Source organism: Schistocerca piceifrons, chromosome 2 (genome assembly GCF_021461385.2).
Source record: "Schistocerca piceifrons isolate TAMUIC-IGC-003096 chromosome 2, iqSchPice1.1, whole genome shotgun sequence".
Taxonomy (NCBI): Eukaryota; Metazoa; Arthropoda; class Insecta; order Orthoptera; family Acrididae; genus Schistocerca; species Schistocerca piceifrons.
Window position 1 is genome coordinate 963,296,675 of NC_060139.1, and position 27,460 is coordinate 963,324,134.

At 41.8% G+C, this 27,460-nt stretch overlaps 1 protein-coding gene and 1 non-coding gene across 3 annotated transcripts in view; both read right to left on the reverse strand.

The window, feature by feature from the left end:
- Positions 1–530: 530 nt before the first annotated feature.
- The window catches only part of LOC124776935, a 119,258-nt gene continuing 92,328 nt past the window's right edge, over positions 531–27,460 (reverse strand). For both annotated transcript variants that reach the window (XM_047252154.1, XM_047252155.1), the window contains exons 3-4: positions 7,673–7,816; positions 531–1,002 (exon numbers count right to left, since the gene is read on the reverse strand). In XM_047252154.1, coding sequence (XP_047108110.1) covers positions 773–1,002; positions 7,673–7,816 — 374 coding nt within the window. In that variant the 3' untranslated portion in view covers positions 531–772. The remainder of the gene's footprint in view (positions 1,003–7,672; positions 7,817–27,460) is intronic.
- Positions 26,396–26,470, reverse strand: Trnat-ugu. The gene has a single exon. It is a non-coding gene; the product is annotated as a tRNA-Thr (tRNA).

Genomic DNA, 27,460 nt, shown 5'->3' on the forward strand with positions numbered 1-27,460 from the left:
AGAAGAGAGGGTAAAATCTGGAAAGAGAGGAATGTGAGTTGGAGAATAGGTAACGTAGCTGACAAAGACAAGGTGCAAATGGCAGAAACGTACATGAGAAAGGGCAAGAAGGGATGTTTAGGTGGCAAGAGCAAAAAATGTTAGATGGCTTGTGCTAGGATCACTTTGTATGAGAAAAGCAAATGATTAGGAAGCACCAACAAAAACTCAACTGTAACCAAAAGTCAATTGTTTGGTAACAACAAGCATTCTTTTCGCTTGTTCTTTACCACATCCGAAAGCTAATCGTCACTGAAAGGGGCCCTAACTTTCAGTGTTTATGCGAGCCACTGTTGTCAAGATAACTACTCTCCTTGTTGATAAGCTCAATATTTCTAACTTCTTTCCCTGATGACCTCATCATTAACTTTATGAATAAGATATTACTGCCAGATATTTATCTCTTCTAAATTTAGTATTTATTATTTATCAGAGCAAGTAATATTCACAGAGATTAATGAAAAAAAAAAAAAATAAATAAATAACTAGGATGAGAATAAATCTGCCACCAGTTTAAAAATTGCCACAAAGTAGTTCTTTGTTATGGTACCTCCAGTTCCTTTCAATACTTAAAGCTGTTGATTATTAATTTTACAAATTCCTGATGTCTGATAGCTAAACACAGACATGGAATAACACAGTACTTTGGACACTGCAATGATCATCTTCCTGCAGTAACTTTAAGAAGAAATGGTATAAACAGCACCAGAGCAACTGAAAGCTATTGCACACTTCAGAAGTGACACTTTATAGAACCATTTAGAAATGCAACGATGACAGACACTACTGCTACCCAGTAAGTGGTCCTTCTAGCTGGAGCTGTATTGCACCCATCCTCTGTACAGACATGGCAGCGTTCAATGCTGCTGTGAGGAGGCAGCTGCACATTACATGACACATTCATTGGTCCATTCATAGGAACTGAGCCACAGTTACGCATTGTAATCACCTCCAGTGTGTTTACTGAAACATAAAAGAAATATTTTACTATTGTCATTTTAATAATTTAATAAGGTAAATGTTGCTGACTATAGAATGGATTACTGAGACAACTTAATACCAATTTTTCAAAAATGTGTTGCTGTTCATCTGTCAGATAATATTAATCAAACAGCTTATTTGAAATAAGTCATCAAGGCACTTTTCTTCTACCCACATTTGAAAACAAGAGTGATACACAAATTTTTCTCTGGTTGTTTTCTAGAACCTGGGTTCACTGAAAAACTGTACATGAATGGCTTCCATTCCAAGATTTCAGTTCTATTTTGATTCTGGAAGCTAAAATGTTTTAACTCGGTAGCTAAATGAATAAGTATCAGACTACAAATGTAAAGGTGTGGGGCTCAAGTGCCAGTTGGTCTGGTAATTTTTTTTCTGTAGCTTATAACTCTTTTCCACCTTTGGTAGTAGTGACATATTGATCAAAACAAAATCCAAGTTGCATCATGATTTGGTGTCCATAATAAACTGTAAGTTCCATTACAAGTGGCTGGTTAAGTCAATTCAAAGATCAGGGGGATACCTCAAACAAAATTATGTGTAGTAGAGCTTAGAGCTTCTATGGTGCTCAGGCCATCCACTGGCTTGAGGACAGCTTTACATTTTCTAAGCTAAAAAGCTTGTATACTCTGCAACCAACAACTCTTGATACTCATTGCAACAACCTTTGATATTAACATTCATAAAACATAAATTGAATGTGGAATAAACTACTGTGCTAGTTCTGCTCTACCTAACTAAGTCATTAGTTTGTATTGTATGTTACAGATATTGAGCTGTACTCTGGAGATGAAATAGAAATGATAAACAACAGTGTGATTTGGAACTACTGAAAGAGGACTTCATACACTTCCTCACGCTATAACTAGTAAATAAATTAACTTATAAATTACAGGTAAATGCAAAAAAATACTCATATGTGTACAATCACAAAAAAGGACAACCACAGTACTGTTTTTAAGGCTTTTGGCACAAAGCGAAAAGAAGAACATGGGAACTATTGATGGAAGAGCTCACAGAAGACAAGACAAGACAAGACACAAACACACACACACACACACACACACACAGAGAGAGAGAGAGAGAGAGAGAGAGAGAGAATATAACAACAGATAGTTTGCAATGCTGAATCAAGAGAAATGAAATCTCAACACCAGAATAAATTGAAAGACAAAGAAAGCAATAGCTTGAACAAAAAATACATCTTGTAAATGTACAGAACAAATTTGTGTAAACATCCAAAGGATACAGATGGAAGAATGAATGAAATATTATTCTAACCTACTGATAGAAGAAGGACAAAATTTGAAAGTAGAAGATAATATATTGTAAGTTAATGACAGAGCAGTGTGTTCAGTGCACATGTAAGTTAATGACAGAGGAGCGTGTTCAGTGCACAAGTAAGGAAGAACACAGAAATCATTTAAGGCAATGGAAAATGAAAATCCCCTGCTCCTCGATGCATTCCATGATCAGCCAAAAATGCTTCAGATAAGGCAACAGGGATCTAGTTGATGTATTTAATTGTATGTGACTGAATTGGAAGAAAACTGGTTTGCTAAACACCACCAGTAAATACAGAAAGTTCTAAGAAAATATAATTTGATAATTATACAGCTGTTCATGAAATTTTGGTTATTGGAAGGCTGTAGGTGCAAATCATAAGACAAAGGAAGAAAAAGAAATAGATACTGAAGAGAAACAATGCAGATTCACTGTGAATAGATAATATGTTGACAACACCTTGTCAGTGAGACAGGTGAGAGAGGAATTGTCACAAAAGATGTATACATTTAAATTTGATGATGGAGAGTCCTTGGTGGCATATAGATGATGGAAGGAATAAGGGTACAGCTCTGGCATTGAATGGCTGACAGACACATACGAAGACTGACAACATTGCTATGCTGTCAGATGATGTCCTCCTTCAAACTAGAACAGAATGGACAGCTAGTCTGTCTGGGCCAGTTACATTGTATTGACAGTGCAACTTATCTTTTACTGATTTAGAAAAGACATATGATAATGCCTTTGTTGCAAATTATATAGGATGTTAGAAAAATGTGGTCAGAACAGAACATTTATTTCAATAATATAAAATTTATGTCAACGTATGGAAGTAAGATGAAGCGTCTGAATCCTCCTGGTAAGAAGCTACATGCACAACTAATTATTAGGAACAACAAGTCCTTTTCTTGGTAAATTTATGTGAAAGACAGTTACAATACAAGCAGTTAGTCAAAAATGTAAATACTGTAGTTTGGACAAAGCCATGGATCTTAGAGAACATTCATTTATTGTCCTCTGTAAAAGCACCAAAGGCCTCATTAAAAAAATGATAAACTTCTCATTTCCACACACAAAGGAAAGGTCAGATAGAATGTCGACAGATACATTGTGCTTCCATTACATTGATTTTCGGTGGAAATCAAGTAGAGATATCTTACTGGATACAACTTAATATCAAACTACTGTAGAATTAGTAAGAGGAAAGGCAGAGTGACTATATATACAAAAAAAAACAGAGTTAAGTCCCAGGCTCTTCTGATTAATGAATGCTGTGTTGAAAAAGTCTTTGAGTACTGTGCCACAATATTGGATTGCAAAACACAAGGTGGGACTCAAAGTGAATTTCAGTATCACAGAATATTAGACAGTAGGGCAACAGGGATAATGAGGTACATGAAGGAACTATCAGTTTTTTGGGGGAATATAAAGATTTAGTACTTAACTCGAAATAAATTTCAGCTTCATGCAAGATTAGCTACATGGTCCAGTCACATTAATGTGACCACTTCTCAGAAGCCTGAATAACCACCTTTTGTAGTGGAGACATGCAGGAAGAGAGTCAGTGATGTTCTGGAAGGTATCAACAGTGATTTGGAGCCATCCCTACTCCAGTGCTGTGGCCAGGTGCACTAGGTTTCAGAGTTGAGGATGCATGGCATGAACAGCCCGATTGAGGTCATTCCACAGATTCTCAATTGAATTTAAATCCGGTGACTTTGAAGGTCAAGGGAGTACAGTAAACTCATCCTGGAGCTCTTCAAACCATGCTCATACACTGTGAGCTGTGTGACACATTGCATTGTCCTCTACGTAGATGCCATCATGCTGGGGAAAAAAAAACTGCAAATGGGGGGGGGGGACGGACATGGACCCCAAGTATAGATGCATACTTGTGTTGAGCCACTATGCCTTCCAGAATGATGGTATCACCCAGGGTAAGATTCCCTAGGCCATAATGTTCCTTCCTCCGGCCTGGACCCTCACAGTGATCCAATGCCCCTCTGTCTGGTGGAACATAAAATGTGATTCATCTGAAAAGGCCACCTGTTGCCACTCAGTCAACCTCTAGTTGCTGTATTGGCATGTAAATTCCAGCCTCCATTGTCAATGAAGAGCAGTCAGCATGGATACATGAACCAGGTGTCTGCCGTGGAGGGCCAGATGGTGATAATAATAATAATAATTTTATTGTCCTTAAGCCATTATAGCAATAGAAAAAGTCATACACATAATACAATAAAGTACATGCTATAAAAGAACAGAATTGTTAATAATGTTACAGTTTAATATCACAGGTCATGAAATCCTTTATATTATATAATGGGTTTACAACTAACCAGTCATAAAGTGTTTGTTTGTATTGTTGCTCTGGTAAATTTTGTATAGCTTGTGGAAGTTTGTTAAATAATTTTTGGCCCATAAGTTCATAACTGTTAACTGATTTTGACTGTCTGTGGTAGGGCATATAGATACAGCTGTTTGTCCTAGTGTTGTAACAATGTATATTTGCCCTGCGTTTTACTTTAGGTAAGTTCTTTTTTGCGTAGATTAAAACGTAATAAATATATAGGTTTATTACTGTCATGATTTTTTGTTGAGTAAACAAAGGTTTACAATGAGCATTGTATGGTGAGCCTGTAATTATCATAATAGCTTTCTTTTGCAGCATTAGGATATCATGCACACAAGTGGAGTTTCCTCATAAAATAATACCATAGGATATGATGCTTTGGAAAAATGAGTAGTAAGATACTGTAACATAATTTTTAAGTACACAGTGCATTAACCGCCTTCCAAGAAAGTTTATGATCCAAATATACCCCCAAAAATTTAACACAACTAGGATCATCTGATGGAAACTTGTCTTTTAAACTAAATACCATCCACTGGGTTTTGCTTTCATTAACCAAGAACCCATTTGCTTCAAGCCAGAGTGAAGCTTGCTCAATTGTCTCTGTAACACATGTTTTACGGCTGTTAAGATCATAACTGCTGTTCAGAAACGTTGTATCATCAGCATAGAGTACTGTTCTGGATTTAATAAATGATGGCAGGTCATTTATCATTATTAGGAAAAGGAAAGGGCCCAGCACGGATCCCTGCGGAACACCTACCTTAACTTGTTCTATACTGGACATTTCTTTCCCAACACAGACGGCTTGCTTACGGTTTTGTAAATATGGTCTTAATAGCTTCAGGTTGTTACCTTTAACAGATACAGAACCTTGGCTGATCTGTGTTGTCAGTTGCTCAATGGTGGCACATGTGTTTGCTCCTACACACCTGTGCAGCCATCATTCACTGCTGTCATCCTGAGAAGCACCACTTGCCTTGGTACCAGTTTTGAGTAGCACCATTTTTCCATGCACAGTATACTTTAACTACGGTGGCATGTGAGCAGTTTACAAAGTTAGCCATTTTGAAATCTTCCATCTTTGGCCCAAAAGCCAAAGATCAAGTCCTTTTGAATGTCAGAAACATCTCCCTGTTTCCACACTATGACAATGAGTACACTATCTACCACGTCCTCCCAAGACACACTTTATATACCTTCCACTGATACTGCTACCACCTGCCATCTGTGAGTGGTTATTGCTCGCTGATGTCAAACATAGGCAGTGGGTCGCATTAAAGTGACTGGATTGTGTATAATTAAAAAGAATGCCCAGTTATAGTATGAACAATTACAAAGATGTCAAAGAAAAAATGTATGGGAGAATTACTCAAAGAATATTATTTGTATTATATTGTATGTTAACTGGGGGCCTAGAAACAATGGAGAGGCTCCATCCCTGCCAGCCGCAGTGGTCCACAACCCCTCAACGACTACCACAGTCCATTTCACCCCTCTGCCGCTCCACACTGAACCACTCTTTCAGGGTTACTGTGCGGTTCGGCCCCCAGTGGCCCCCCTCCTCCCACCCCCCAGGGAACGTCTCACAGCAGACAAGTGTAACCCGTATGATTGCGTGGTGGAGTAATGGTGGTGTACACGTATGTGAAGAACTTGTTTGCGCAGCGATCACCGACATAGTGTAGCTGACGTGGAATAAGGGGAACCAGCCTGCATTCGCCAAGACAGATGGAGAACCACCTAAAAACCATCCACAGGCTGGCCGGCTCACTGGACCTCGACACAAGTCCGCCAGGTGGATTCATTCCGGGGACCAGGCATTCCTTCCCACTCCGGAAAGCCGTGCGTTAGACCACTCGGCTAACCAGGCAGGCAAGTATATTACTTTGTGGAGCATAAATATGGACAATGATCCAAAGAAATCAACAAAGATTATCAGCCTTGGAAAATGTGTGCATGAGGAAAACTAGCTGATTGTTGACGTTGTGGTCTTCGGTCCTGAGACTGGTTTGATGCAGCTCTCCATGCTATTCTATCCTGTGAAAGCTTCTTCATCTCCCAGTACCTACTGCAGCCTACATCCTTCTGAATCTGCTTAGTATATTAATCTCTTGGTCTCCCTCTACGATTATTACCCTCCACACTGCCCTCCAATACTAAATTGGTGATCCCTTGATGCCTCAGAACATGTCCTACCAAGCGATCCCTTCTTCTAGTCAAGTTGTGCCACAAACTCCTCTTCTCCCCAATCCTATTCAGTACCTCCTCATTAGTTATGTGATCTACCCATCTAATCTTCAGCATTCACTAGTTGATTATCAATGTTATAATGGAAGGCTATTGAAGAAATAAAAGGAATAGAAGGGGTAGCAAAAGACATGCTTGAAGAAATACAGGAGTGCAGTCTAAAATTTATGGTCAAATAAGGAGACTGGACCAATGTCATAAGGCAAGGTGAGCTTGGAAATGATGTCCACGAAAGTGGAGGAGAAGAAGAAGATGAAGAGTACGACCAAGAGGAGATTAAAGAAAACAACTGTTAGTAATGGAAGAAAGAAAAAAGGAAGATACGGGTGCTTGGAAGAGGATGTAACAAATGGCCAATGAGCCTGAAACAAACACAAGGAAAGGGGCACGGAAGGAAGTGGAGGGGTTCCTCCTGTCTGCAGCTCTCAAGTTGTCACACGCAGTCTTGGCAACAAAATTTTTAATATAATATTCCAAAATGTAACACAACATTGTGTTTCAGACACCTAAAGATATTTCATAACCTTGGTTTCTGTTGTTTAAAGTGTTGTTCAATTGCTTTACTCTCTATGAATGTGTGATGTATCGATACTCCTAAGCCACTGCAATGGGCACAGCTGCAATAGTACAACAAGTACTATCAGCTCTGTAAAGCCGTTTTGCCTCAAATATTTAATACTAGGGCATAAATACAGAAAGAAGTTTGGTAATTTTCATGTACCAATCATAAAATTACTTACTTACCTTTAAGAACAATAGCCTCACATGTGGGTTTTTCCCCTTTATGTTTTGCTTTGCATTCAGTCAGTGTCTTATGCGATGGGTAAAATGGGTCAGCACAATCTGGGTCTGCATCAGATGAACAAGACCAGCACTGCAACGCATATCCTGAAACAATAAGATTGTCATTTGTTTCACTTGCTTCATTTGGTTAAGCCAATGCCAATAAAACTGTGCCAGTGCAAGCTCAAATGCTAATCAGTTCTAGGACTCTGAGGAGAAAATGCAGAAAATACATAATATTGAGATATCTGACCATTGACTAAACCTGACTGAAGGCTGTCCTTGTTCTGGGCTTGTACCACACACAGGTTGTGTGTGGGTAGCGTTGTTGGCAATATGGCATCATCCTGAGTTAGAGGGTGCCCAAGTTACAGAAAACAAAAAAGCTAACATGAGGCCAAATGTGACATAAAACATAGGGCACAAAAAAATTCTCTGACTGCATGCTATATAATTATAAATTTAATAAAGAAAGGGAGGAAAGTGGATGTGAAGTTTGCAGAGATAACAGGAAGTGGAGAATTACACAGATTTCGGTAGGTGAAGGTGAGTTGAGGAATAGAGATATTAGTGTGTTACAATTAACAAAGTATTCTCGGTTATTATACCGTGGTCGTTGGGATTTCACTTTAAAACCCGACCTTTCGTCCCCATCTGTGGAAGACATTTTCAAGAGGGATCGTAGCTCTGTTGAATGTCCGATTTACACATCGCCTCGCTACTGACTACAGCAAAAATCAGTTTCCACGAGCTTCCGCGCAGTGGCGTGACGTCACATGTTTTGAATACGTGAGTGCAACTGGCCGTGTCGACTGCCGTCGTCCGCTGTTGCTATCATTCCATGGTGGAAGACTGGCACCCATGTTCAGCACCGGAATCCAAATTTCATGCGCAGTGGCCCAGTTGCGCTCGCGTATTCAAAACTTTTGACGTCACGCCACTGCGCGGAAGTGAAATTTGTTGTAGTCAGCAGTGAGCCAGGGTGTGAATCTGATGACATTCAACAGTGCTACGATCCCCCTTGAAAATGTCCTCCACAGATGGCGTTTAAACATCGGGTTTTAAAGTGAAATCCCCTCGACTACGGCATAATAGCCCGGAATATTTTACTGATCGTGACAATTCTGACCGTGAAAGTTTACATTTTGCAATATTAATGTGTTGTCACTATTTTCAATTTATTTTTATTATAGTGATCTTTGCATATTGACCCAGAACTGCCACAAGGGGAAAATTATTTTGGCTCTTTCGGCATTGGAATGAAAAATATTACTATGAGTTGATAATGAAAAATCTTTCAGACATTTAATGATTCTTCATTTTTACTCTGGTAATGTGTGAAATGGTCACCCCTTTATACTGTAAAATTTTGAGTTCTTCGTAGTCTGATATTTGGTAAGTTGCTCATACACATGAGCCGGGAAACTGTAAACGTATAGAAATGTGAAACTAAACTTGTAAAGTATCTTTGTAGATACTCTTATAAATTATATGATTATTTTGATTCTGGGTTTGAAAAAGTCTGCAAGTACTGTGGTAAGCAGACTTTGTCATAAATAAGTCTATTCGGTTAGTATACTTTAATTTTATTCTTCAACAGAATTCAGTGTACTGTCATAATTGTCAAGTAAGTAACAACAAATGAAAGGCAACTCACCTGTGTGACAGGAAAGCCAGCAGTTTTTGAATGCTAATTATTTATATTATCAATCTGACGCTTTTAAAATGTAGACAGAGTATTGATAGGCTTGGTATGTAACATACTCTGTTAATGAATGTAGCTCTCTGTATGGTTAGTAGGAGCAGTTTATAATTCCTCCATCTGCATGATATTGCATATCCTGACTCATTCCACATCACTTAGGATTCTCTCTCATCACAGCAACATGATGTATGAATAACTGAAAGCTTGACTGTGGAATGGCTAATAATAAAACCTCAACTTTCTGAACAGGAGGAAAACTGTACTTAGACAGTTGGAAATTTCTCACAAGTCATATTAAATTTTACATTTTAAAGCTGGTACACAAATGAATGGCATAAATTAAGTTTCCTACAACTTATTCTACTTAAAAGCACAGAGCTAAGTAGTTGTAGTCATAGCGGCTACTGAAGTTGACAAAATTTTTTTAGATACAAATCACGTCACACTGACTTGTAGATGGACAAGATGCAGAATAATATAAGGATAAGTACAGCATCTGCATAGATGAGTGTAACAAATCACTTAAAAATCACTCTCAGCTTGTCTCACAGTTTCAGTTGACATTAACTAATTTATACCATGTTTAAAGAATTAACACTGCCAAAATCTCGTCAGCATTGCAGGTCACATTAAGTCATATGGAAGGTATCCTACTCTCTCTCTCTCTCTCTCTCTCTCTCTCTCTCTCTCTCTCTCAGACACACACACACACACACACACACACACACACACACACACACACATTGGTGCATAGTTTTAATGCATATAAAAGCAATACCTCATAAAAAGAACAAAAATATTACTGTTTTGCAGCTCTTGACTGTATTGACACTAATGGCAATTATGGACATTTGATATAATGTCCCTCCCACGCAAATATTGAAGCCATCCACAAGATACAGAGTTTACTACTTACAAAATTTCATAAACTAGTATTTAGCGAGGAATCTAGGAATAAGCTACAGCTTCCTAGGTATCGCCCTGGCAGAGGCTGCAAAGACAAGATTAGATCAGCTACAGTGGGCACAGACGCACTTCCACATACCTTTAGAAGTTTATAAGGTGTGTGCTTGAAGCAGGAAGCACTCTCCAGAATATCACTCAGATGATGATGTTCACATGAGTATAGTTATAATGCATTACAAGGAAGGAACGTGTGCACAAAATAAAATTAGCTTCAAACAGGGGAGAATCTTTACAAGTGCTCCACTTTTCAAAGTGGGTAATTCTTTTACAGAAATGCATTAAAAATAGAGGAAGTTAGAGATGGCCAAATTAAAGAATCCTCACTCAATTCCAACAGACGTTACAATTGCAAATGTAAGGTAAGGACACTGAAATTTAATAGCTTACGAAGATTACAGTAGGTTTCTGTTTCTTCTCCAGCAGTGCAACGGGAGGATTGAAAGACACTGCTGCTAGTGTTCTACATCGAAATCTATGTTTACATTCCGCATGCCACCTCATGGGGTGTGGCAGAGGGTACTTTGGGACCAGTGTTACTTTCTCCTTTTACTGTTCCTGCCGTGTATGGTTCGCGGGAAGAACGATTGCTGGTAAGCCTCAGTATGAGCTGGAATGTCTAATTTTGCTTTGATGGTCTGTTCACCACATACATGTAAGAGGAAGCGATACATTGGTTGACTCTTCTAGGAACATAACCTCTCAGAACTGTAACAACAGATCGTACCTTGATGCAGAACGCCTCTCTTGCAGCATCTGCAATTTGAGTTGGCTGAGCATTTCCATGACACTTTTGCAGTTACTAAATAAACCTGTAACAAAACATGCTGCTCTTCTTTGGATCTTCTCTCATTTCTCAGTGAATCCTTTCTGCTACCGATCCCATACTGATGATCAGTATTCAAGTATTGGTCAAACAAGTGTTTTTATATGACTACGAAGTCTTTCGCGACGGAGTCCTTGCATAAAAAGTTCTCGGTTTACTTGCCGCGTCAAATTTGGATAAAATCCCAAGCTTTCGATGACTACCTCCGTCATCTTCGTCAGGGGTTATGCACTCAGCAATGCATGGAAGCGCGCAATTGATATAGAAAGAGCGCAGAGGGAGACTTCTTACATTCCTCGCAGTTCTCCGCCTGTTGCGATGGATGGCGCTGCAAGCAACGCTGGATAAAGCGCGCAAACAAAATCTATGGATATAGAGGCTGCCACCTCAGTACGCATCGGTTTCACCGTGACGTCATCCAGCCAATGAGAAGCCGTCCACTGCTTATAAAAGCGGAAGCCTCACCGGTCCACGACAGTCAGTTTTACCCCTGACGAAGATAACAGAGGTAGTCATCGAAAGCTTGGGATTTTATCCAAATTTGACGCAGCAAGTAAACCGAGAACTTTTTATGCAAGTGTTTTTATACGCTGATTTGTTTGTTGATGGACTACATTTACTGAGGATTCTTCCAATGAATCTCAATCTGGCATTTGTCTTATTCCTGATTAATTTTACGCAGTTCTTCCACTTCAGATTGCTCTTTATGCATACTTCTAGATGTTTTGTGGAAGTAAATGCCTTCAGTGATTATTCTGCAATTTCTTTATCGTAGAATAAAGGATATTTCTGTCTATGTTTTATCATATGCTACACTTGTTTATGTTGAGGGTCAACTCCCACACACTGACCAGATTTATATACAGGCTGATTATAATTAAATTTTCCCTATTTGACATGTTATAACACGGAAACTAATTACTGTATGAGTACCAAACTTGGCAGCATTAATGTCCGGAGTATGGGGTGCATGATTTCCATGCGTCACAGCGCCGCCATCCAGTTCCAGCTATGGCCACCAGGAGCCTGATCAGCCATCCTGATTCATAGCCTCACACACCCGACCAGTGGCAGTGCACTTGTTGACGTGTTAACATGAGCTCGGGCAAAAGGAGCATGGAATTATTGGTGAAGCTCTATTATCAAAATAACAGTAATGCTGCAGCTGCACTTTGAGAATATTGCTGTCTGAAAGGATAACGGAAGGGTCATCTTCCTCCACCTGATGTGCAGAGCATGATGAAGCAGTTCGAATCAAAAGGAGAACTGGGTGCTACTCCAGGAAGAGGCCGACAACTGGTTGCATCACAGGTGGTTGATGAAATCGCTGTTGCTATGGCAGACAATACTGCACACAATTCCCGATCGTCAGACAGCGCGCATGCTATGTCATGACAGTTGAATATCCCATGGTCCACTGTACGGGAGATGCTTCAAACCATTCTCAAATGGTATCCGTACGTCATGATACCATGCAGCAGTTTGCATCACAGGATGCACAACGACATGTTGACTTCGCTCTCCACCTTCTCGCTAGGACTGAAGTTGCCGGGGGCTGGTCCTGGGCCATCCATGGACAGACGAGGCTCATTTTTCACTGACGGGTGAGCTGAATACACAGAATTGCCGAGAGTGGGGATCTTCACCTCCAGTCAGTGTGCATGAAGTTCCTCTGTATGGTGAACGCGTCACCATATGGTGTGGCTTCATGGTTACGTTCATCATTGGCCCATTCTTTTTTGAACAGGCTGGTGCTCAAGTACCAAAGACGTGCAATGCCACTGGCCAGTATTAAGCTGTGATATGCTTCGCCAGCACGTCATACCCATCCTACAGGAGAAAGACGCATTGAACTCAACAGTTTTTATGCAAGATGGGGCCCCACCCACAACGACTTGTTGACTTTGCTCTCCACTTTCTTGCAAGGATTGAAGTTGATGAGGGCTGGCCCTGGACCATCCTATGGACAGACGAAGCTCATTTTTCTCTGATGGGTGAGGGAAATACACAGAACTGCCGAGTGTGGGCATCTTCATCTCCAGTCACTGTGCATGAAGTTCCTCTGTATGGTGGTCACCTTATGGTGTGGCTTCATGGCTATGTGCATCATTGGCCCACTTTTTTTTGAACAGGCTGATGCTCAAGGACCAAAGACGTACAATGTGACAGACCAGCATCACTGTGATATGCTTCGCTAGCATGTCATACCCACCCTACAGGAGAAACACACATTGGACTCAACAGTTTTCATGCAAGATGGAGCCCCACCGCACATCGCTCGTGAAATTCACCTGCTTCTCTGAAACATATTTGGAAACCATCAAAGTATCAGCCGATTGTTTCCAAATGCTTGGCCAGCACGATCACCTGACCTCACTCTCTGTGATTTCTAGTTCTTGGGGATGCTTGAAGGACAGGGTCTAACAGTGGTACATTCACACATGTGCTGATACGAAGAGCAGCATATCAAGAGAGGTAGCCATCATACCTACAGACATGCTTCGTTCTGCTGTGCAGAATGCATTCCTGAGCTTTGAGACTCTTCTGGACACTGATGGGCGCCATGTTGAGCCCTTTTGTAGCATAAATGGTACTGGTATGTAATGGTATGTTGTACCGTAGCAGCACATAAAAAATGTTTCAGTTTCATTGATTCTGCCACGTTTGGTACTCGTACGGTAATTAGTTTCCGTGTTATAACGTTTTAAATAGGGAAAGTTTAATTATAACCACCTGGTATACTGTGAAAAGTAATAGTCCTATAACAGTCCCCTGGGGCATACCCGATGCTAGTTTACATCTGAAGACTTCTTTCCATTCAGAATGACATGCTGTATTCTGTTTGCTAGAAACTCTTCAGTCAAATCACACAGTTGGTCTGATATTCCATACGCTCGTTTTCCATTCATTAGGTGGCAGTGTGGAACTGTATCAAAAACAGTTCGGAAATCAAGGAACACTGGATCTGCCTGGGCGCCTGCTACCTACTGCTATTTGGTCTCGTGGAAGAACTGAGCGAACAGGGTTTCACACGATCCTTGTTTTTGTAACATATGTTGGTTACTACAGAGGAGATTTTGCGGTCTCCAGAAATGTCGTAACGCGCGAACATGAAACATGTTAAAAAATTGCACAGCAGACCGACTGCACAGATATAGGTCTATAGTTTGCGTGTCCGTTCCACAACCCTTCTGAAAACGGGAATGACCTGCGCTTTTTCTCCAATCATTAGGAATGCTTCGCTCCTCTAGAGGCCCATGGAACAGTGATGCTAGAAGACGGGAAAGTTCTTTCGCATACACTGTTCAGAATTGAACGGGTATCCTGTCGGGTTCAGTGGCCTCATTCTGTTGACCATTTTCTGTTGCTTTTCTGCCCCTTGGTGTTCTACATGTGCAGCCAGTGTTAAACCTCCTGCAGGGCATTTTGTTACTGCTTTGGACAATTGGACAGCTCAGTGAGTCGATCTCAGAGCTGTTCATACAGTTCACTGATGCAGCTCTGTCGGCATTAACAACATTAAAAACTCAGACTACTGGGTGAATATGTATATCATTGCAAAGCGATGTTTCTACACTTATTTTTCTCTTTGTGATAAACAGTGAGTTAACTGGGTTTAGCTATTGGCTTACTGAATGAACTTACTGGGATCTCATATGGAAACTTATTGCAAAATGAATTGTCACTGTGAGATGAAGAGGCTTGTTCAGGTATATATTTTTCCAGCAGTATTATGTAGCTCTGTCGACAAGAATTTTTGTGGGATAATCGACTCTAAATGCTCATTGTACGCAGTTCTCTTTGCATCGTTCGCTCGGACCCTGACTGAGATGAACGAGTATTAACTGACAGCAGCAATTCTGTCAGCTCTCAAGTCGATCGTCATTCACAGGTAGTCGTCTCTGGTCCTTGCCGGTTAGGATCTTTTTATGCCCACCATTTGTATGCCGTGTTGCAGGGGGCAGACAAACTAGAACCGAGCACTCGCTACAACTATACCATCGAATTATTCCGTTCAGAAGTATTCACCACATGCGTTTGACATTCGTCCCACTGGGAAACGAGACGATCAGTTCCTGTTTCTTGGAACGCGGTCAGCCGCAGACGGATCCACAACCGCACCTATTCTTGCAATTCCTCATCCGAGTGAAACCGACGTGTCCACGCACGTCTTTCTTCAGGTCACCAAAGGTGCGAAAATCACACGGGGAAAGATCCGGGCCGTACGGAGTATGTTGTAGTGTTTCCCAACCTATACTGTTGGCCATTAAAATTGCTACACCACGAAGATGACGTGCTACACACGCGAAATTTAACCGACAGGAAGAAGATGCTGTGATATGCAAATGATTAGCTTTTCAGAGCATTCACACAAGGTTGGCGACATCTACAACGTGCTGACATGAGGAAAGTTTCCAACCGATTTCCCATACACAAACAGCAGTTGACCGGCGTTGCCTGGTGAAACGTTGTTGTGATGCCCCGTGTAAGTAGGAGAAATGCGTACCATCACGTTTACGACTTTGATAAAGGTCCGATTGGAGCCTATCGAGATTGTGGATTATCTTATCGCGACACTGTTGCTCGGGTTGGTCGAGAACCAATGACTGTTAGCAGAATATGGAATCGGTGGGTTCAGGAGGGTAATACGGAACGCCGTGCTGGATCCCAACGGCCTCATATCACTAGCAGTCGAGATGACAGGCATCTGATCCGCATGGCTGTAACGGATCGTGCAGCCATGTCTCGATCCATGAGTCAACACATGGGGACGTATGCAAGACAAAAACCATCTGCACGAACAGTTCAACGACGGTTACAGCAGCATGGACTTTCAGCTCGGAGACCATGGCTGCGGTTACCCTTGACGCTGAATCACAGACAGGAGCGCCTGCGATGGTGTACTCAACGACGAAACTGGGTGCACGAATGGCAAAACGTCATTTTTTCGGATGAGTCCAGGTCCTGTTTACAGCAGCGTGATGGTCGCATCCGTGTTTGGCGACATCGCGGTGAACGCACATTGGAAGCGTGTATTCGTCATCGCCATACTGGAATATCACCCAGCGTGATGGTATAGGGTGCCATTCGTAACACGTCTCGGTCACCTCTTGTTCGCATTGACGGCACTTTGAACAGTGGACGTTACATTTCAGATGTGTTACGACCCGTGGCTCTACCCTTCATTCGATCCCTGCGAAACCCTACATTTCAGCAGAATAATGCACGACCGCATGTTGCAGGTCCTGTACGGGCCTTTCTGGATACAGAAAATGTTCGACTGCTGCCCTGGCCAGCACATTCTCCAGATCTCTCATCAATTGAAACCGTCTGGTCAATGGTGGCCGAGCAACTGGCTCGTCACAATACGCCGGTCACTACTCGTGATGAACTCTGGAATCGTATTGAAGTTGCATGGGCAGCTGTACCTGTACACGCCATCCAAGCTCTGTTTGACTCAATGCCCAGGTGTATCAAGGCCGTTATTACGGCCTTCTGGGTACTGATTTCTCAGCATCTATGCACCCAAATTGCGTGAAAATGTAATCACATGTCAGTTCTAGTATAATACGTTTGTCCAATGAATACGCGTTTATCATCTGCATTTCTTCTTGGTGCAGCAATTTTAATGGCCAGTAGTGTAATTGCTGAAGCGTAGCCTTCGTCCGATAGGCAGCGTGGGAGGGCGGGGGCCACTTACTTGCAACAGGATGATTCCGTCCGACAGCATTCCGACACGCAAATAGCAAAGCCAACAGTGGAACCATCCTACATCTCCCACGAGAAATAAATCCAAAGCTATTCACACAAGTTACGGTATGGTCATGATGACCTTCCTCTTCGACTGCAGGGGCCTTCAGCTCATCTAGTTTCTGGTGTGTCGAACCACAATCAATGCACAGCGCTATGAAGACACTTTGCAGAAATTGCGACTTACCACAATGATGATTAGCAGCATTTCATCCAGAAGACGAGGAAGAAATCGTGTGAGAAAGTTGGCATATGCGCTGCCATTTAATTACCATTAATGAAACAAGTGAAAACAATTGCAGTACCAAGCTTCTCACACCAGAACATTTAATGTGTTCATGTTTCACCTGTCTAAGCCATCGTGAGTTTTCGCTGGACCAGTCATGCATGTTCTTTTTACTTTCTGCCCTTTGTTAGAGAAGGAACATTCATCTGCAAAAAGAACATCCGAGAGGAAGTTCTGTTTCGCGATGATTTGCTTCTGTCAGCGCTGACACAATTGCACACAGTTCCGGGAATCATTCCCAGCCGGCCGAAGTGGCCGAGCGGTTCTAGGCGCTTCAGTCTGGAACCGCGCGACCGCTACGGTCGCAGGTTCGGATCCTGCGTCGGGCATGGATGTGTGTGATGTTCTTAGGTTAGTTAGGTTTAAGTAGTTTTAAGTCCCATAGCGCTCAGAGCCAATCATTCCCATGCAATTTTTGTTGTGAGTATAAATGACAAGCATGGAACTGGTGGCATATTAGAATTTGTTGTACAGTCGGTTTAGGAACGCCAGTGTCTTGTTCAAGCTGTCATGTGCTCACGTGTGCATTCATTGCAGCTGAAACGAGAAGAGTAATTTCGACAGCTTCGTCCGCGCGAGCTCTACGATGATTACTTTGCCTTGGGTTGCAATTTCTTATTTGCTGAAGCGTCATCTGTCGTGAAGGTGGGTTCTTGTTGGGATATCGCCCTCTGTAGAGTTCATCTGCCTGATCAGCATTACGTCTACCTTCAACCAATGTAAGAGAAAAGTAATGGTGATGCAGTTTTTAATCAAGGATTGCCTTTACTATATGCAATACATCGTTTAAAAGTATACAGTACTGTACCAAACGTCCCATTATTCTAAATAAGAAAACATTACTGCAAGTACTGTTCTGCAAGCTCATATTATCCACAGGTGAGTGGCATTTCTACCTGCTCTTCGTCGGTGTACATTGTACTCACAAATAAGTTGACGAGGTACGTTTGCTACCGTAGGCGCCTGTTCTGTGCTCTAGTACAGGTGACCCACAGTCAATTTTGTGTTAAGCTTTTAATAATATCATGTTTACGTGAATGATACACTGTGATACGTGTTTCAACAGGTCTTGAGGAGAGGAAGTGCATTACCCAATACAAAAATGTAGGGTGCTATTTAAAAAAGACTTACTCTTCGTAATGAACAAAATTACAAGGAAGTAAATCATGCTGGTTAGTGTCCCTCTGGTAGCTAAACAATATCCGCTTGATAAATTTATATTGAAGACATGTGGGACAGCCTGACTACAACCAAAAATCTGCTATAAAACGCCTTTCTGTGCAAATGGTTGCCACTATTTTGTCATAATATGGCAGAATTTAAAACTGGTAATAGTAAAGGTATAGAATGAAATTTTCACTCTGCAGCGGAGTATGCGCTGATTTTGAAACTTCCTGGCAGATTAAAACTGTGTGCCGGACCGAGATCCGAACTCCGAACCTTTGCCTTTCACGGGCAAGTGCTCTACCAACTGAGCTACCCAAGCACGACTCACGACCCGTCCTCCTAATTTTACTTCTGCCAGTACCTCGTGCCCTACCTTCCAAACTTCACAGAAGTTCTCCTGCGAAACTTGCAGCACTGGCACTACTGGAAAAAAGGATATTGCGGAGACGTGGCCTAGCCACAGCCTGGGAGATGTTTCCAGAATGAAATTTTCACTCTGCAGCGGAGTGTGCGCTGCATTTGAAACTTCCTGGCAGATTAAAACTGCGTTCCGGACCGAGACCGAACTTGGGACCTTTGCCTTCCGGACAAGCGCTCTACCAACTGAGCTACCCAAGCACGACGCACGACCCGTCCTCGGGTCTCGGTCCGGCACACAGTTTTAATCTGCCAGGAAATTTCAATATAGGTATATACCATAGGTCGGTTTACAAGCTTTTAAAATCTGCCGGTTGATGACAAAATAGTGAAAGCTAGCCGGAGTATAATAAATTTTTACAGCAGCTTTCCGGCTGAACCGTACTTGTATGTATAAAAACGTGTACAAATTAAAGAAGGTTTTATGACGGGTCGGTGACAAAACCTCCACAACAGCAAACACTGTATTAGAAATTGCTCTTTGAGACAACGCCGTCCCCCAATCCTACTCAGATTCGCAGCCTTGTCCACGAAGCTATTTTGGTGCCGTACTTCATTCACTGGCGCCGGTGTGACGAAATTCGCACGGCAGCGGCGCCCTTGATGGAAGCCAAAAAGAGTTCCGTCGGAGCTGCGAAATCAGAACAGCTGTCTGCTCGGGAGGTGTCGACAGATGCAGCTGCGCGTCATCTGGTATCGATTCAACATCCTATTCCTCTTCCAATCTCTTCAGAACTGTATCAGCTGATTCGGCAACGCTTTCTACGTGACTGTACACAACGTCGGTGATAAACAAAGTGCAATCGTACTGCATATCTTCACAGATATGTAGTTGGCTGTATCCATCGTTTTACTGCATGTGCCTTGTGCGTTATACTGGACGCTGAATTATTTTTTTAAATTTTATTTACAGGTGTTTATTGGTTTATGTAATTTGGCAAGCTTAAGACCAATTGGGCCTCTGTTACATCTAACCAGACATTCTACTTCTTTAACATTACATATATTACGATAAGCATGTTGTAAATTACACTTACTATAGAATACTTCATTTAGAAATTACAGTAGTGCGGACAAAAACACACATTTTAAATTCTTCGTGGTAAGCGCAACAATAAAAACAAATTACTGGAAGGTGCTCTAGCAGAAATTGACATGAGGGAATGGGGTGGAAGAGGCAGGGCAAGGTTAACGTGAGAACACTCAATTAATGAAGATAAGGGACAAGATCTATTGGTTATGAAGTGTAGATTAAATTGAAGAAACTCCAAAAAGGTGGGAATTTAAGGAGATGGGACCTGGATAAACTGAAACAACCAGAGGCTGTACAGAGTTTCAGGGAGAGCATAAGGGAACAATTGACAGGAATGGGGGAAAGAAAAACAGTAGAAGAAGACTGGGTAGCTTTGAGAGATGAAGTAAAGGCAGCAGAGGATCAAGTAGGTAAAAAGACGAGGGCTAGTAGAAGTCCTTGGGTAACAGAAGAAATACTGAATTTAATTGATGAAAGGAGAAAATATAAAAATGCAGTAAATGAAGCAGGCAAAAAGAAATACAACGTCTCAAAAATGAGATCGACAGGAAGTGCAAAATGGCTAAGCAGGGATGGCTAGAGGACAAATGTAAGGATGTAGAGGCTTATCTTACTAGGGGTAAGATAGATACTGCCTACAGGAAAATTAAAGAAACCTCTGGTGAAAAGAGAACGACTTGTATGAATATCAAGAGCTCAGGTGGAAACCCAGTTCTAAGCAAGGAAGGGAAGGCAGAAAGGTGGAAGGACTATATAGAGGGTCTATACAAGGGCGATGTACTTGAGGACAATATTATGGAAATGGAAGCCCAGGATGTAGATGAAGATGAAATGGGAGACACGATACTGCGTGAAGAGTTTGACAGAGCACTGAAAAACCTGAGTCGAAACTAGGCCCCGGGAGTAGACAACATTCCATTAGAACTACTGGCGGCCTTCGGAGAACCAGTCCTGACAAAACTCTACCATCTGGTGAGTAAGATGTATGAGACAGGTGAAATACTCTCAGACTTCAAGAAAAATATAATAATTCCAATCCCAAAGAAAGCAGGTGTTAACAGATGTGAAAATTACCGAACAATCAGTTTAATAAATCACAGTTGCAAAATACTAACGCGAATTATTTACAGACGAATGGAAAAACTGGTAGAAGCGGACCTCGGAGAAGATCAGTTTGGATTCCGTAGAAATGTTGGAACACGTGATGCAATACTGACCCTACGACTTATCTTAGAAGCTAGATTAAGGAAAGGCAAACATACGTTTCTAGCATTTGTAGACTTAGAAAAAGCTTTAGACATTGTTGACTGGAATACTCTCTTTCAAATTCTGAAGGTGGCAGGGGTAAAACACAGGGAGCGAAAGGCTATTTACAATTTGTACAGAAACCAGATGGCAGTTATAAGAGTCGAGGGACATGAAAGGGAAGGAGTGGTTGGGAAGGGAGTGAGACAGGGTTGTAGCCTCTCCCCGAAGCTGTTCAATCTGTATATTGAGCAAGCAGTAAAGGAAACAAAAGAAAAATTCGGAGTAGGTATTAAAATCCATGGGGAAGAAATAAAAATTTTGAGGTTCGCCGACGACATTGAAATTCTGTCAGAGACAGCAAAGGACTTGGAAGAGCAGTTGAACGGAATGGACAGTGTCTTGAAAGGAGGATATAAGATGAACATCAACAAAAGCAAAACGAGGATAATGGAATGTAATCGAATTAAGTCGGGTGATGCTGAGGGAAATAGATTAGGAAATGAGACACTTAAAGTAGTAAAGGAGTTTTGCTATTTGGGGAGCAAAATAACTTATAATGGTCGAGGTAGAGAGGATATAAAATGTAGACTGGCAATGGCAAGGAAAGCGTTTCTGAAGTAGAGAAATCTGTTAACATCGAGTATATATTTAAGTGTCAGGAAGTCGTTTCTGAAAGTATTTGTATGGAGTGTAGCCATGTATGGAAGTGAAACATGGACGATAACTAGTTTGGACAAGAAGAGAATAGAAGCTTTCGAAATGTGGTGCTACAGAAGAATGCTGAAGATTAGATGGGTAGATCATATAACTAATGAGGAGGTATTGAATAGGATTGGGGAGAAGAGAAGTTTGTGGCACAACTTGACCAGAAGAAGGGATCGGTTGGTGGGACATGTTCCGAGGCATCAGGGGATCACAAATTTAGTATTGGAGGGTAGCGTGGAGGGTAAAAATCGTAGAGGGAGACCAAGAGATGAATACACTAAACAGACTCAGAAGGATGTAGGTTGCAGTAGGTACTGGGAGATGAAGAAGCTCGCACAGGATAGAGTAACATGGAGAGCTGCATCAAACCAGTCTCAGGACTGAAGACCACAACAACAACAAGGGACAAGAAACTGGCGTGACTCATAGAGAAACGAAATGAGGAAGAAACGTGACTGGGAGAATAAAGGACCATTAGTTCTATTGTCTGACAGAGGGAAAAATTAGGATGGCGACAGAAGGGAGTACTCCAGCTTCTTCTTAAAAGCAACAGGCCAATGAATTGTGAGTAGAGTGGAGGATAGCGTGTTCCAGACGCGGACGGCAGCAACAGAGAGCGTGTTAAGAATGTTTTTAGTTTTATGGTTGGTTTGTTGATTCGGGTGAGGGACCAAACTGGGAAGCCATCGGTCCCATCGGATTAGGGAAGGATGAGGAAGGAAGTCGACCGTGCGCTTTGAGAGGAACCATCGCTGCATTTACCTGAAGCAGTTTAGGGAAGTCGCGGAAAACCTAAACCAGGATCGCCTGATTTAGGTTTTCCGTCATTTCCCTAAATCGCTTCGGGAAAATGTTGGGATGGTTTCTTTGAAAGGACACGGCGTACTTCTCTCTCTTTCCTTCCCTAATCCGATGGGACAGTTGACCTCGCTGTCTGGTCCCCTCCCCCAAATCAATCAGCCAATCCCACCACTGCATGAAAATTTTCAACTACACAGAATAGTTCCCATATTCGATCCTTTTAGGATTACGTTCCTGAATTTGTAAAAAACCTACTAGCATCGCTTTCTTGTCCGTCTGTCTGACCGTCTGTCAGACCGGTAAAAACCCGTTTTCTCAGGAACGGTTACAGATATCAAGTTCAATATTATGTCTCATACTAAGGTCTATGGTCCCTTGGCGGTGTATAAATTTTAAGCTTCTAAGTCAATGCAGTCAAAAGATTCGATCATTTATGTCACATGTTTTGATAATCGTAAATTCACGCACCAAAACCTATATGGTACTTCCCGTTGAGCTAGAATCGTGAAATTCGGCAAGAAATAAGGTTTCGTAGTACAAGTAAATTTAAAAAAATCAGGAAATTGTGAAGTTGTAATTATATCAGATAATTTTTATCCCCCATTTCAACATGGATTGCATTTATCATCCTCCAAAAGCATAATAGACAAACATTACTTCACACAAACGTAAAATGTAAGTTGTAGTCCTGTTTTAGTAAGTATAAAAAATGTTTCACTAAATCTTCTCTCGCTACATACTTAAGCTGAAGTGCCCTTCTGTTTTTTTATTATAATTTTTGTATGTCCGGACTAGTCTGAGGAACTACTGTAGAGATTTTGATAGTGTCTTTGAATTCCCGAGACCAATATTTTGCCAGTATCGATATTATCGGGAACAGGCAAAAATCACTGAGTTTCTCGATTCCGAGGGTTGATGAACTGTATACATACATAATTAACTTTGTACGGAATCATCAGTGTGTACTCCTACTCGCCAATTTTTTGGTCTTTACTGACTGGGCATATTGGTGCCATGGTAAGACTCTCAACTATCATTCGGGAAAATTGTCGTTCAGCTCCGCGCCCAAACAAACACAGTTAAATTTTTCTTGGTTTCTGTAAAGTATTAAGGCGAATATCGGAAATAATCAAGGAGAATGCTGGCGTGGTTCCTTTGAATAAAAAAAGGTAACACGACTGTTTTCCTTTTCTATCCTTCCCCAACCCGAGCTTGTGTCTGTCTCCAGTGACCAGGTGGTCGACGGGACGTTAAACTCTAATCGTCCTCCCTTCCTTCGAGAAGCAACGGCTCGAAGCGTTAAGTACGTTTTTCCGTGACGCACAACAGCCTGCACTCCAAGACGAAAACAAAAGGGGTTTATCTTATCAGTGAGCATATTTGCCGCCAAGATTACCTCCTGAGAGCCAACACGCTCGATGCGTCCGTTTACTCGTGCATTCTTGTACGGTGACGCCCCTTGTGGTGCTGCTTTAGAGGTGCCCGCTGGAATACGATGGTAACAACACGCATATATACAAACGCGAAGACTGGTGGGAGGGGCAGGCTACTAAAGACCTCTTCACTATCCAATGGCTTGTTTGTGTTACCTTGTTTGTTCTATCCTTGTAGATTCACTTGCAGTAATGAAGTGTGAAGAATGCCGTTCCTCCTTCATCGGTTCTCGCAATTATAATGGCTTCTAGGTTTCTTATCGAATGTTCGCTTCATTAGCTGTTTGAGTGGCAGGGTTCTCTTGCATTGTACTCTAATATATTGGTCCCCTACCATAATTTTTTGTACAAGACGCAACAAGATATGAGAAATGGTGTGATAACACACGTTTATCATGATATTATGGCTACGTGTTTTATAGTTAAATACCGTGAAACAGTTTCGACTTTATACGCACATAAGGACCAGATAGTGGTGCAGTTTCTATATCAATGAAAAGAATTAAGTTTACTATTGGGTGGGCGCGTAAGTTCTTTGCGTTTTTCGATACGTTTAATAAACACAACAGGTACACATAACAGAGACTTCAGTCATCGATAAAGTATTATTCTTCACTATTTAAAGCAGTCTGCCAACGCTTGGGTAACTTTTCGATTCCGCGACTTAAGAAATCACGTCGTTTTGAGGCGAAGAACTCGTCGAATAATATTCGGAGCGTATTTTCATCCGGAGAGGAAGTTCCTTGAAGGTTGTGCGATAGAGTAAGATCAGGTGAATAAGGTGGGTGGAATGACTTCCCAATCCAACTTCTGTTTGGGGTTTTTTTTTTTTTTGTCAGTTTAGCAGACTGCAGGCGGGGTTTGTCGAGGAGTAGCATCAATTCACGCAGTCTTCCTGGTGGTTATTCTTGGAATGTGTCTGTAAGACGTCTCAGTTGTTGACAATAAATGTCAGCAGTGGTTCTCGGGGAATCAATCTGAAGCTTACCACACCGTCGCTGTTCCATCAAATGGATAACATTATGTTCTGTGGATGTGCCCAGGTCTGGGAGTTTCTGATTTGTTTGGACTCAGCCATTCCTTTATTTTTCATATGTTAGCATAAAGACACAGTTTCTCGTCACCAATAAAGATACAGCATAGGAACTGTCGGTGTTGTTGACGAGCAAGAAGAGCTGTACATATAGCAACCATCTGATTTTTCTGATTTTGGTTCAGAGCGTGCGGTAACCATAAACCAAATTTTTGAACCTCCCCCACTGCATGAAAATGTCGCACGATAGTGGAATGGTCACAGTTCATCACATTTGAGTATACTGACGTAAATCATTGTGGGTTAATGCGTTTAAACGATTTTCATCGAGCCCTGAAGATTTTCCTCAAGGCAGAGTCACTAATGTAAAAACGGTCCTCCTCAAAACAACAATGCCATTTTCTTGCTGTGCTCTGTCTAATGACATTATGCCTATACACGAGGCAAATGTTTCTGGCTGCCTGCTTTGCTGTCACCTCTCTGTTGGACTCAAACAAGAAAATACGTCGGAAATGTTACGGTTTCTCCATTTAGCATTCCATTTTCTAACGTCCACAACTCCACTAACTATCTCCAGAATAAATGACAATGTGTAAACTGAACCAGCAACAGTAAACTTACAAATAAAAATGACAATCGATAAATAGACCCATAGGAACCGTAATACTAACATGGAAAACAGAAACGCTACGAACTTCTGCACTAGCCTAATAGAACGTCATTGAAGTCCATGATCATAACACAGTTCACCTCAGGGAAATTTTTAAGGTTATACCGACGTTTTAGATAGTCCGGAAGAAGGTGTTAAACATCTACTTGCGGTACTTCATTACGAGCTCTTCCATGCGATGAAAGTATGGAATCCTGATATTAAGACTTTATAAAGCACCCAGCGAATGAAATTATTCGGGTGACCTATTGGAAATCATTTTATCATTCTGTAATGTTCCTCTTTGACAGAGGCTAAGTTCATTTTTTTTGTGGAAATTTGTTTATGTCGTGTATTATATCTGTAGAACAGGTGTAGATTTTCGTTTGCATATTCCTTAAATAATATAAAAGTCTCAAATATTTATACATGGAAGGGGGAGAATTCCTGTTTCTCTAAATAAATGTTTACAACGTAGATCCCTCAGAGTGGTTTGTGGGCCACGTCGTCCATAAACAGCCCTTTTCAATCCATCCCACGCATGTTCGATACATTTCAAGTCTGGAGAACATGCTGGCCACTCTATTCGACCGAAATTAGAATTATATTAATACCGTCAGCTGCGCACAGGCGTTGATATAGATCAACGAGGACAGGTGAAAATGTGTGCCCCGAGCGGGACTCGAACCCAGGATCTCCTGCTTACATGGCAGACGCTCTATCCATCTGAGCCACCGAGGGCACAGATTATAGTACGACTGCAGGGACTATACCGCGCACGCCTCCCGCGAGACTCACATTCTCACCTTGTATCTTGTATGTTCACACACTACATTCGTAGTGTCCCACCCCAAACACTCATTACTCGTGGAAGACATTCTTCCAAGTCCCGTAAGAGTCCGGGGAATATGTGTGTTTCCACACAAAAGAAGAAGGTCATGGCCGGTATCGCCAGAACTATATACTTATATGGATATGGATATATACTTATATGGATATATAACTATATACTTATATGGGTATGGATATATACTTATATGTCCGAAAGAACAGACACCATGTCCATATAAGTATATACTATTCGACCGATGTTCTTATCCTGAAGGAAGTCATTCACAAGATGTGCACGATGTGGACGCGAATTGTCGTCCATGAAGACGAATGCCTCGCCAATGTGCTGCCAATATGGTTGCACTATAGGTAGGAGGATAGCATTCATGTATCGTACGGCGCCTTCCACGACCACCAGCGGCGTACGTTGGCCCCACATAATGGCACCCCAAAACAGAAGGGAACCTCCACCTTGCTGCACTCGCTGGACAGTGTGTCTAAGGCGTTCAGCATGACCGGGTTGGCTCCAAACACGTCTCCGACGATTGTCTAGTTGAAAGCATATGCGACACTCTTCGGTGAAGAGAACGTGATGCCAATCCTGAGCGGTCCATTCCGCATGTTGTTGCGCCCATCTGTACCGCGCTGCATGGCGTCGTCGTTGCAAAGATGGACCTCGCCATGGACGTCGGTGGTGAAGTTGCGCATCATGCAGCCTATTGCGCACAGCTTGAGTCATAACACAACGTTCTGTGGCTTCACGAAAAACATTATTCAACATGGTGGCGTTGCTCTCATCGTTCCTCCGAGCCATAATCCGTAGGTAGCGGTCATCCACCGCCGTAGTACCCCTTGGGCGGCCTGAGCGAGACATGTCATCGAGAGTCCCTGTCTCGCTGTG